Genomic DNA, 12,401 nt, shown 5'->3' with positions numbered 1-12,401 from the left:
AGAGGGTGAAATGCAGCCTGTGTCTTCTGAATGGCAATTTCACCAGAGTCAAATGAGCTCTATTGGCTTGTATCAAGGCTCAATTTGGCCCAGGAACTCCAGCGGTAGGGGTGACTCACATTAATATCGTACACATTGTAAAATCTTACTCAAGATCTTGCAACGAGCAACATTATTTTATATTAAATTGGATTCCAACATATTGACATAAATTGCAGTCTATCTGAGACTATTGTGCCTAGAAAAAGACTGAAAGTAAATGCTGGAAAATCCCCAAAACTATATGGGGGCAATTCTGCACTCACCTGTTGAAGTAACAAGTAACCACTGCCCCAGCAATCGTCATCTGCTGGCAGGCAAGAATGAATTCACTAGTCCAGATAAGGCCAACGAAATGATACCATGCCATGTAGCAAATTCCAGACAGAGCTCTGTATTCTACTTGTCCTCCTGAAGTAGTCTGTGCAGTACCTGGAGTTGGGATTACACCACTGTATTATTATAACACACCAGACAAGAAAAAAAAAAAGAAAAGTACATAAAAGTGCTTCTGTACCCTTTTTCCTAACTTTTCTTCAGTAAAACCATAAAAAAAATAAATTCAGGCGCTATTTAATTCTATCCATTCCAACAAAGTCAGAGAGCCAAAATTTTGTAATTCAAATAGAATTTTGAAAAACAAAATCTCACAAAAAGCAAAAGCTTGCGTTTAAATTGGGATTGAGACACAGCTGCAAATGCAGTCAAGAGGACAGCTACAAATTAGTAAAGATTTCTGAGAAAACATTACTGAAGATTTGAGTAATCAAATGCTTCAGAAGTAAATGAAATCTTAATTTTCTTCATTCAAATTTGAAGTAAACTCATAGTCAGTTATGAAATGCTTTAGATTTTTTCTATAAGAAGCAAAAGACTGCAGAAAAATATTAAGGATGCATAATAAACCATTGCAACAAAACACAATTATTATTTTAATTACTATTACTAATTAGAACCATGGCAACTAGTTTTCTGTTCTCTATACTTTGCAATCTTTGTGCAAAATACAGGCACATAAAGGCAGCCTCTCCAAAAAAAAAAAAAAACAAAAGCAGACATCTGTATGGTAGTATATGCTCCAATGTTACTACTGTATTCAAGAACATTGACAAATTCACTTATTCAAGCTAAAAAAAAATGCCTCCACTTCTGTTAATAACAAAGACTTTATTCCATATTCAATAGATAGCTTTTCACAAAATGTGGGGGTAACTCAGATCACTCAGTAATCAGACCTCTCTCTATGCAATTCTGTTTATGCCACTTGACTCTGAAGTCTAGTCAGGGGATAATGACATCAGGACATCTGTTCTTAGTGAAAGGTGTCTAGGTCCATAACCTGCTATTTTTTTAGTTTACCAAGCCTTAATTCTATTAACCTTAAAGATAAACATGTTCACAGAATAACACGATCTCTGGAGGTGAGCAGTTTCTTATTCTAACTCCATGAAAGAAATAACAAAGTGAGACATAGAATTGGCTATTACTGTTAGAACATCATTATAACTTAAGCTTTAATACCTCATGTATTCATTTGGTGGACTTGGCAGTATTAGGTTTACGGTTGGACTCGATGGTCTTAAAGGTCTTTTCCAACCTAAATGATTCTATGATTCTATGTTCTCCCACAGGACAGCGCACCACCTTCAGGTTCAAAACTACCACAGATACAAAGCTATCTATGAAATGGTTCACCTAATTTCTGTCCTAGTTTTCTATAGTCATAGAGTTCATACTCAAGAATAGGTAAAAGTAGAAAAGATAAAGATTTGTTTTCAGCAATACCATCAGGTTTAGACAAGCCTTATAAGTCTTCAGAACCAAGGTCTGTTTGTCTGTAAATCATGAAAACTATTAATCTACCCCATAGTAGCACTGCAAAATTATTTTAAAGTGCTTTGAAAGGATCAGAAAATGCTACATGGATGCATAAACAGACATACGTTCTAGAGACTTTCTGAAAGGTTATCATTTGTAGCTAAACAGGCAAGCTCTTTGCAGTGCTGTACAGTTGGTCATTCACAGAAATATTGTTGCTGTCATTATATTCAAATGTATTTTAAGCCTGTGAAATGCAGGATACTTGATTGTGTGAAAAAGCTACTGCTCAGATCTCTTCTCACAAACTCTCAACCATTCCACCCCATCCCCTGCCTCCCTGGTTTTAAGTTTGGATGCAAAAGCTTTTTTTTTTTTTTTTAAGGGGAATTTTTGAGGGCAGGTTCATTTACTTTGGTACATTAAAATAAGCTATGCACTATACCATTCCTTTTTGTTCGGAATTCAAAGAATTTTTCACCTCCCTTCCTTCTTCCAGAGGCTCTAGACTGCCACTTTCCTGCAGCACACACAATTAGACAAATACGCTCCTTAACCATAGCCTATAGTCCTTACTGAGGGAACTTATGCAAATGATAGGTCAATGAGATAGAAGAAGGTCTCCTACCTCCCCATTTTTATGCAAAGACATTATGCCATCTGGTAGCAGAATTAAGCACATTTTCCACCATACACTCCACCTGAACATTTCCAAAAAAAGGGCACATTTCAGGCTTTGCTTCTGTAGTTTTGTCAGGAAGACTGACTTCTTCACTGGGTAAAAAACCGTCTGGACAGCCAGGCCCAAAGAATTCCAGTGGATGGAGTTAAATCCAGTTGGCGGCCGGTCACAAGTGGTGTTCGCCAGGGCTCAGTATCGGGGCCAGTTTTGCTTAATATCTTTATCAACGATCTGGACAAGGGGATCGAGTGCACCCTCAGTAAGTTTGCAGATGACACCAAGTTGGCCAGGAGCGTTGATCTGCTGGAGGGTAGGAAGGCTCTACAGAGGGATCTGGACAGGCTGGATTGATGGGCCGAGGCCAATTGTATGAGGTTCAATAAGGCGAAGTGCTGGGTCCTGCACTTGGGTCACAACAACCCCCTGCAACGCTACAGGCTGGGGGAGGAGTGGCTGGAGAGCTGCCCAGCGGAAAAGGACCTGGGGGTGCTGATCGACAGCTGGCTGAATATGAGCCAGCAGTGTGCCCAGGTGGCCAAGAAGGCCAATGGCATCCTGGCTTGTATCAGAAAAAGTGTGACCAGCAAGACCAGGGAAGTGATCGTGCCCCTGTACTCGGCACTGGTGAGGCCGCACCTCAAATCCCGTGTTCAGTTTTGGGCCCTCACTACAAGAAGGACATTGAGGTGCTGGAGTGTGTCCAAAGAAGGGCAGCAAAGCTGGTGAAGGGTCTAGAGCACAAGTCTTGTGAGGAGCGGCTGACGGAGCTGGGGTCGTTTAGCCTGGAGAAGAGGAGGCTGAGGGGAGATTTTCTTGCTCTCTACAACTACCTGAAAGGAGGTTGGAGCGAGGTGGGGGTCAGTCTCTTCTCCCAAGTAACAAGCAATAGAACAAGAGGAAACAGCCTCAAGTTGCTCCAGGGGAGGTTTACATTGGATATTAGGAAAAATTTCTTCACCGAAAGGGTTGTCAAGCACTGGAAGAGGCTGCCCAGGGAAGCAGTTGAGTCCCCATCCCGGGAGGTATTTAAAAGACGGGTAGCTGTGGTGCTTAGGGACATGGTTTAGTGGTGGACTTGGCAGTGCTACGTTAACGGTTGGACTTGATGATCTTAAAGGTCTTTTCCAATCTAAACAATTCTATGATTCTATGAAATGTACGCATGGTAAACTAATTCTGTTTGCTTTTTACTAGCCTACTGAAATAACCACCTGCAGTAACAACAGTAATGTCTTTGTCTTTCCTGGCCAAACTTACACACGTGCATGTGCACAACGCTGTGCTCTGCTGCACAGAAATCAGGCACATCCACCTGCGAGTTCACCATTGATCACTTTGCTGTCTAGATATGGCAAACTGTTTTTGTTAGTTCACAGAAATCTGTTTACCAATGTAAACATCTGTGTCTGATTCCCTGTCTTCTGGACCTACCGTGCATGCATAATTTTGTCAACAGAATTACATGCAATGCTATTTTTCATATGTCAGTCTTAGTAGCACAGATAAACTTTAAAGCTATCCTAGATATCCTGTTGAGAAAAGTACATGCCATTTTCCTCATCACTCCACTGTGACCTATCTGTTCACACAAGCTAAGCTTTCTCAACGAAGCCCTGAAATATGGTTTAATTTGTCAACAGAATACTTTTCTCCAACTATATAGAATCATAGAATCGTCAAGGTTGGAAAAGACCCTTAAGATCATCAAGTCCAACCGCCAACCTGTCACTGCCAAGTCCATCTATACCATGTCTTCAAGCACTGTATCTATCCGTTCTTTAAATACCTCCGGGGATGAAGACTCAACCACTTCCCTGGGCAGCCTGTTCCAATGCTTGACCACCCTCTCGGTGAAGAAGTTTTTCCTAGTATCTAACCTAAACCTTCCCTGGCGCAGCTTGAGGCCGTTTCCTCTTGTCCTATCACTTGTTACTAGGGAGAAGAGACCGACCCCCACCTTGCCACGACCTGCTTTCAGGTAGCTGTAGAGAGCAATAAGGTCTCCCCTCAGCCTCCTCTTCTCCAGGCTAAACGACCCCAGTTCCCTCAGCCGCTCCTCATAATACTTGTGCTCTAGACCCTTCACCAACTTCGTTGCCCTCCTCTGGACACATATAATCACGGATCTTTCTGGTGTACTGTACACTCTCAGTGATAACATTAAGAAGTCAGTAAAGAACTGAAGCCCCTACAGCTGAGTCACCAAATCTGAAAACCTCTGATCAGTACAAATGTTGATCTGCTGCAGATACTTCAAAGAAGTGCTGTTAACAATGCAAACAGGCACAAGCGTTTGCAGCAGAATTCAGATGAGTTTCTCCATCTGACTCTGCAGCCCAGTGCTGTGCCATTATGTCAGTCAGGCACAGCAATGCAATGACACTAAAGCCAGTGTGCATGTGCAGTATTATTAGCTACATTTTGGTGCTTTCAGACTTATGTCAGATGCTTTTATTTGGCAAACTGCTGCTGCAAGGTTTTGCTGATGCCTGGAGCAGTAGGCTGTTGTAAGGGATGAAAATTCCTGGAAGTCTAGTTCAGCAATTTCCTTATCAGAAACAAAGAACCACTGACTAGAAAATACTGAGAGCCTGTTTATCAGTTCCTGTTAACATGAAAATATGATGTGCCCTTCCCACTGCTAAGTGAGGAAAGGTTCTGGCATCATACACTGAATCTTCATGCTTCCTGCAACAGAATTTATTGTGTTATTTTATTTAGCTTTTTTTCCATGTAGTGGTATTTACAGCTAAGCTAGCTGACTGTAATTGGAATGTCAAGGACCCTGTAGGAAATACATTTTTATTGCTGGTTTCTCTATTGCACAGCTTTATGTGGCAGTTTTATTGCTCACTTGCCTGTATTCAGGCACCTTCATTACATGAAAATCTCACACCGCCTTCTCATCCTACATTACACCCACGGTATTTATGCCATGTGGACTTCACAGCTCCTGCATGCTGGAAAGCTGAAAGACATGCTTTGCTGTGCCACATGGCCACTTCAGTTCTGCAGTGAAATGCCGCACAAATTAGCAAAGAGTAAGACTCAATGACCCTAAGACATATCAGCTTTTCCAAAGCACAGCTGAATTCCATTCCTAGCCAGCTAATGGTTCTAACTGGTGCCACTGTTTGTGCTGTCTCAAGTCTTGTGGAGTCTGGCATTTCTCCTAGTTTTCTAGGTCTGGAATTCACTCAGTCTCTGCTGCTCTTACAGACTCTGAATTACCAAGGTACTTAAGCAGGTGCCTACCTTAAAATGCATAAGCAGTCCCACTGATTTTAATAGGATTATCCATGTGTTTCAAGTTAGTCATGTGCATAAGTACCTTTCCAAGTGCGGGCTATAGTTTTCTGTAGCTCCCAAGAAGTTAGTCTTTTCTCAGAGTAACACTAACTTTTGGAGGGGATGTAAATAAGGTGCCTGTGTGGTCGCGTAATGATCAGGTACACCACAGCTGAAGCGAGGATCAAGTGCTCCAGAGCTGTAAGATGCAGAGACGCTATAAATGTTACAGAACCAGGGAAGATTCAAGGAAAATATTAAGAACAGGTGCAGCACAGCAGCAAGCCAATGTCACTTGCCCATCTCTCTGTATTAGACAAAAGACTAGTGTCTTTGTAAACATTTCATTTTTTTCAGCTTTCTTGGTATATTTGCATTTAAAATATAGTCCGCATAGCCCCAGAAAATGTATTTGTGAGAATAAAAAGTCAAAGCGTCAAAAACAAGAAAACCACCACCTGTATTTTACAAACTGAATCTTGGCTAGGCAACTGTTTGTCAACAGAGAAAACAAATTGCTCAAAGAGAGCGTATCTTGGGAGATCTTCAGAGAACTACTCTCAGCTGTTGCAATAAGTCCCCAAAACTCAAAAAGCAAAAGAAATGTCTTCCGTTTACAGGGTGATTGTAGAAAACTAGTAGAAAATACAAAGCTGTTCTACCAATGCATTATTAACCAAACAGTACTACATTTATTTTTACAGGATGTGTAAGTACTAGTTATCCTAGGACAGCAAAACAACCCCCAACAAGCTACCTTACTGCAAGCTGCTTTAACGGGCAGCATTTCAGAGGACTCATATTTGGGTTGAAAATTTGAAATAAAATCTAAAGGAATATTCTCAATACCAAATCTAGTCTACTGGTCATTTGTGTAAGTTTTGAACTACAAAACAAATCTGAGGTAGAGTATGGGACTGAAAATCCAAACAACTATCGTCCTTCTTGCTGACACCAACCTCCTGCGTCACCTTGACAAATCTCCGCAACCCGAGAGCTGGATAAAACAATCCTTCACTACCTTCCCAGATCATTAAAAGGCTAAAATTGCCTTTGTTGCCTTCGAACTCCTCTCAGGAGGAGTTACTCTGTAATCAGAGCAGCTGTAAACAACTGAGCACATTCATAAGAAACTTTCTCACACTACTTTATCGGCACCTACCGGGCACTGATGCTGCTGCAGGTCATTTACATCTTATTTACATAAATACCTCAGCCCCTGGACTTTGCTAAGAACTCTGTTTACACCTGTTGGGTAACAACACTCACCATTTACCATAGGCAGCTTAACAAAAAGAATAATTACAAATACAAATGATAAAATTAATAGAATCGGGTTTTAATCAGAAAAATAATCAAATACGTAGAGTGGCATTTTTCTATCTGCATAGGCTGTAACTTAGAATTGGTTTGGATTATTTATCAAATGCACATTCTCTTCTAAATATTAACATGCTCACAGTTAACAGAAAATCCTACAAGGATTGACATCTACACTAAAAATATCCTGGCAGAAGATCTCAGTCAAAGCATACATTTTACTAGGTTCCTTATATGAGCAATATATTGACAGTTAAGTGCCTGGAAATGACCTTCGCTTCTTATGCTACATCTGCAAAAAGTCAATTCTTTCAAAACTGAGAGCATCCTAGAAACTTTAACATTGCTCTACTGTGCAGTAAGACTATGCTGCCTTCTGTACTGTACTGCTTGTGTCACTCGCTGGAAACATCAGCATTCCTATTATGCTAGGGAAAAGACAAAAAGTAAAATATCTTTGAGCCAGGAGACGTGTGCTGCACTATGAATGTAACAGCAGGTCACAAACTGTCTGAATCCTACTTTCCAAGCAGGCAGAAAAAAAAAAGAAAAAGAAAAGAATGGAAAAGTCTAGCAGGAAACAGAGAATATAACCAATGAAGGAAAATGGCACAACATGGAAAAAGCACAAAAAGCCTCTCAAAGGCAGTTGTCATTGGGTTTTATTTCCCTGTGAATACACGTGGAATTTGCTTTCGAATATAATGTGCAAGTCACTACTTTGCTACAAAGTCTGTAAAAGCATCCAGGAAATACCTGACTAGTTCCCCATCCTGCACTTATCATCAAGCTGTTTCTGTCATATAAGCTAAAATATTTCTACTCTTCTAATGATTGCTGCATTTCCAAAAGCTTTCGAATGCAACAGACTCAGCTGGCATTTTCTAAATTTAGATTTAACAAGGGCAAGCTTCACATCCTTATGTGTGCATATTAAGAGTACCAGTGAATCTTCCTATGGCTAATGGGCCAGCTCAGTTTAACATCAAGGATGTAATATTTCCTCTAATAGTCATTGTTAATTATATATTTAGCAAACCTGTGTGTTATCATTCATTTTATTTACCTGCTCCTACATTTACTGTAATTAATGTTTATCTTAAATTGCACCTGATCCAAGCAGGTGCATGAAATGAACAGTTGGTTGATAGCTCAGGAAATGCTCCTTTCGATAAAGAACTAGTCCGAGCCAGTGATAAGGTAGCCCACAAGGCCAGTTTGAAAATTACTGTTGCCTGACTGGTATGTGCATAAATGGGATGAAGATTTTGCAGAAAAGCTAACAACCACACAAAGCTGTGTCTAGCACGTAACGCTGCCTCTGCAAAGGGAAAATTCAACTCGGAGGAGTGTGGAGAAGGAATATCCATGACACCTAAAGCAAAGTGAATCTGCTTGACTATTTAGTCAGCCAGGAGCAACTCACAAAAAGACTGCAGGTTGGACATTCAGCCTTGCTAGGTCTGACCCTTTTGCAGGAGAAGCAGGTTATCAGCCAGACAAGCGCTTCACACAGCCATTTCTGACAGACATGAGCTACTGGGGAAAAGGCAGCAGAAATAGAGAGACCCTTGCAAACGTGCATGACTCTCCAATGAAAGCTGGAGGGAAACAGATCCTAGTCTAGCCTAAGCAATGAGTGAGCAATTGGCAACGCCAGCATGGACTCAGACAGACGGACTACCATGTAAAAAGTTAAGTGGGTCCTATACAGAGCCAGAATTAACAGGGTGAGACCAAGATGGAAGCAGTTGGGATGGAAGAGGAGCAAGGTACCTGACCCATGGAGGTGGGGAATACTGCCAGTTTTGCCAAATGGGCTCAGCTACAGAAAGGCTGGAGGCTTTTCTGGCCTAGCAGGGATCTGTAAGCCTGTACAGAGGAGTTACTGCAGCCACCGTCTCAAGGGGTGGTGGAAACACAAGATAAAATGGTAACACATAAGCATTTGAAGAGCTAGGCTGCGTTTGGTTTTCCACACGGAAACCACTGCCAAAATTCAGAAAATAGAAAACCCATGAACAAATATGGGAATGACAAACAACTGTATCCGCATCAATTCTGCATCAGCTCCAACCCAAAGGACAATAACTGACTCCTAGAAGTGGCCCTAGAAATTTAAAGTGAAAAGAAAAACCAAACCCCAAATCATAATGCTTCCTATGTACAAAGGCTGATATCTGCATGAGGAGTTATCCCCAGAGCTATGCAGAGTTTAGCTTCCCTTCTTTGGGTGACGTTCCACAGAAGAACAACCTCCCCCTCCCTTGGATGGCATGATGCTGGGCCAAGGGACAGCATCCAAATTACCCCAGTTCAATCAGTGACAGATCTTAAAATGGTATGTCCCTCAGTAATACCACTTCCATACTCAAAATCTGTTCTTGCAGATCTTTCGTAGTGATTGACTATTTCTACAGAGCACCTCCCCTACAACTGCAAGAACCTCTGGATTAATCCAAATACTCCTGTACCAGTCTAAATAATGATAGCGGTTGTCACTGAACTACTGCTCAGAAACAATGTTCTGCCTCCATGACAACTGGACATTGTTTATAGTCAGAGGAGATTAACGTTCTCATTTCGTAACAACTGCACTAAAAGCTGTCTCCTCCCTCCCGTTATTTTCTTCATTTAAATATTTCAAACATATACTGTATCTGCCACAATCTAATCATAAATCAAATAACTGAGAAAGAACAAAACAGAAGTCCACATATAGGAGCAAAAATCTCTCTTCTGTAGTGCTCTGACTCATGGAACTATGGCAATGTTGAAGACTCCAAAAAGTAGGGAAAAAAAAATATAAACAAAAAAAAGGAGTAACACAGCTGTGTACAATGCTAGCCCACATTTTGTACACGAACACCAGGAGGTCCCGTATTTAAGAAGTGAACTTAGGAAACAGATATCATTCATCCAAAAACATGGAAAGCATATACTTACCTGCAGTTCCTAAGCTAAGTAGTACAGCAACCCAAAAAACCCAGAACACAATGAGAATCAGAAAGGTCCAGAGTGGTTGGAACAGGAGGAAAGGAATTCTGCCAATGATTTTACCAACAATTCGAAAGAGCTGTACAGTGAACTGAAGCCTCTTTCTTAGTACAAGTATAAGGGAAAGCAGAACAACCTGTTACAAGAAATAAAAAGACAAATTGTTGGGTTTTTTCCCCTAAGAAAAGTGGCAGAGTTGTGAAATGTGGGATCAGGGGTACAGATTTCACAAAGACAGGACAGCAAGGCATTTTACACAAACTTACTGTGCACTGGAAAAGCTTTCTGAGACACTACCTATATTCTCAAAGACCCTGTGTATTAAAATCTGATTTTCTGAAATCATTACTACTGTTTCTTTAAAACAAAATAGGATGCATAAAACTGTAATTCACCCAATGGAAACAGTCTGTTTTGCTTTACAGCAAACACAAATGTATGTTACATGCTACACATCCTTTCACATACCCTGTATGTCTTGAACATTTAAACTTTCTTCCTACTCAGGTCAGCTTGCCACCGTTCACAATGGTAGAAAGACCAGTCCTTTTCTGCAGAAAGGACAGCAGCACAACCAAACTAATTTGAGAGCTCTGTATGTATGGATGCAAAGCAGACATAAAATGAAACCTCATTTAAATAAATTGGGTTTTTTCCAAAGTAAAAAAAAAAACAACAACAACAAAACCCCCGAGTCAAAAACCCCACAATGTCCCCAGTTCTTTGTATATGACAAGGAACTAAGAACAGCAATTAAAAGAGAGGTTGGAATCTATAAAATAATAAATGCAACCAGTGGCAGTTGCTTCACTAGTCTTCTTGCCTGCTCTAAAAAGAAGCCACCAGCTCTGAAGAGCAGTGTAACCTGCAGCAGTGGATGCTCCCACAGTTCTGCAAACGACAGTTAGTTGTACTGGCACACACATGCATACAAAGGAACCTTTTCTTACCCCTTTAGTATCAACAGAAGTAAAAAGCTCATAACTTACAGAGGATATGAAAAAAATCTGATCTGTGACACATTTATATTTGCCACTGTAAACTGTCAGACTGTTAATATCTCATGAATTCCAGTCTATGGATCCTACTCTGCTTTAAGACAACAGAAGAACGATCATTTTGACAAATGTCTCATGAAGTACAAATTGTCTGTACACTCATATTGAGCAACCACTCCTTTAACATTGCAACATCAAAGTGAAAAAGTCACTTTAAAAGTTGCAAGCCACACTCAGATTTTGTGTTGGAAAACAAGGCGAATGAGAGAAAAGCAGAATTTAACCCCATAACTTGTGGCCTAGACACTGCTGCCTGTGCTTCACTACCCCTTTCATTGTCCAAAAGAGCTGCCACCCCTTTCTCCTACTGACAGGGCAGGCTGAATCCACAGACCCCACGTTCATATCGAGCTAGTTCCCCTCTGTTTGCTCAACATCATTCTCCAGTTAGCTGATGCAGAGAAGAATGGGGATGGAACACAATTCTTGCATTTCTACACCACCAATGCTAACACTGTTTCTATGGGGTTGAAGTGTGGCAGAGTCCTGTGCTGACAAACAAATTTCACAAATGAAGATATAAAACTATTCAAATGAGTGTAAGCAGATCTCATTGATTCTCATTTTCAAATCTGAAAGGAACGAGGAATTATTTTTACTGTCGCAGAACCCCTGTGGTTCAGGTTTTCAAGTTACAGCCTCTGCTATTGCTTAGGGTAAAATGCTACTTACGGTAACTATTGTTGAGAAGATAGCATATCCAAGCAGAAATTTTACATTTTCCTTTTCTGTCTCCAATTCAGTGCTGGGATCATTCTTGTAGTCATAATAGAGCCACCAGAGAACACCTGAGACAACTGAGCAAAGAAGAGCAGCGTGAAGGCGGGCGGCGCTCCCCAGGCTGCAGCACACCGCTGTTGGCAGGCCGATGTCTGCCTGGACTCCCTCCTGAGTTTCTCACCCTTCTGCCTAACCCAAGCTCAGCTCAGGAATACTGTCGTGTAGCGGAGAGGCACAGTATCAATGATCACAGAGAAAATGCACATGATGGTCTGTTAGCCTGCGGTAAAACTGCGCGGAACGTTTGGTTTTCTTGCAGTTATTCTAAAGCTCGGGCGTGTAATTTCGTTGAGGAGGTATAAAGCTAACTTTCATGCAATGACAAGCTTTAGCTGGACATATTCCTATAGTTCTCCCTTTCTAAAGCAGGCAATGTAAAACTTCACTAAACTTTCTTTGAAACAGTAGCATTTTAATAA

At 41.0% G+C, this 12,401-nt stretch overlaps 1 protein-coding gene across 3 annotated transcripts in view; it reads right to left on the bottom strand.

Annotated features, from left to right (window-relative positions):
- Positions 1 to 12,401, bottom strand: part of SLC44A3 (solute carrier family 44 member 3) — a 117,540-nt gene that overhangs the window by 22,455 nt on the left and 82,684 nt on the right. For all 3 annotated transcript variants that reach the window (XM_087733766.1, XM_087733767.1, XM_087733765.1), the window contains 3 exons: positions 11,875 to 11,999; positions 10,094 to 10,280; positions 306 to 471 (listed from right to left, as the gene is read on the bottom strand). In XM_087733766.1, coding sequence (XP_087589892.1) covers positions 306 to 471; positions 10,094 to 10,280; positions 11,875 to 11,999 — 478 coding nt within the window. The remainder of the gene's footprint in view (positions 1 to 305; positions 472 to 10,093; positions 10,281 to 11,874; positions 12,000 to 12,401) is intronic.

This window comes from Nipponia nippon, unplaced genomic scaffold (genome assembly GCF_047370975.1).
Source record: "Nipponia nippon isolate SJK-2023a ecotype South Korea unplaced genomic scaffold, ASM4737097v1 scaffold_5, whole genome shotgun sequence".
Taxonomy (NCBI): domain Eukaryota; kingdom Metazoa; phylum Chordata; class Aves; order Pelecaniformes; family Threskiornithidae; genus Nipponia; species Nipponia nippon.
Note: the sequence above shows the minus strand (reverse complement) of the source record. Positions and strands in the feature narration are given on the sequence as shown.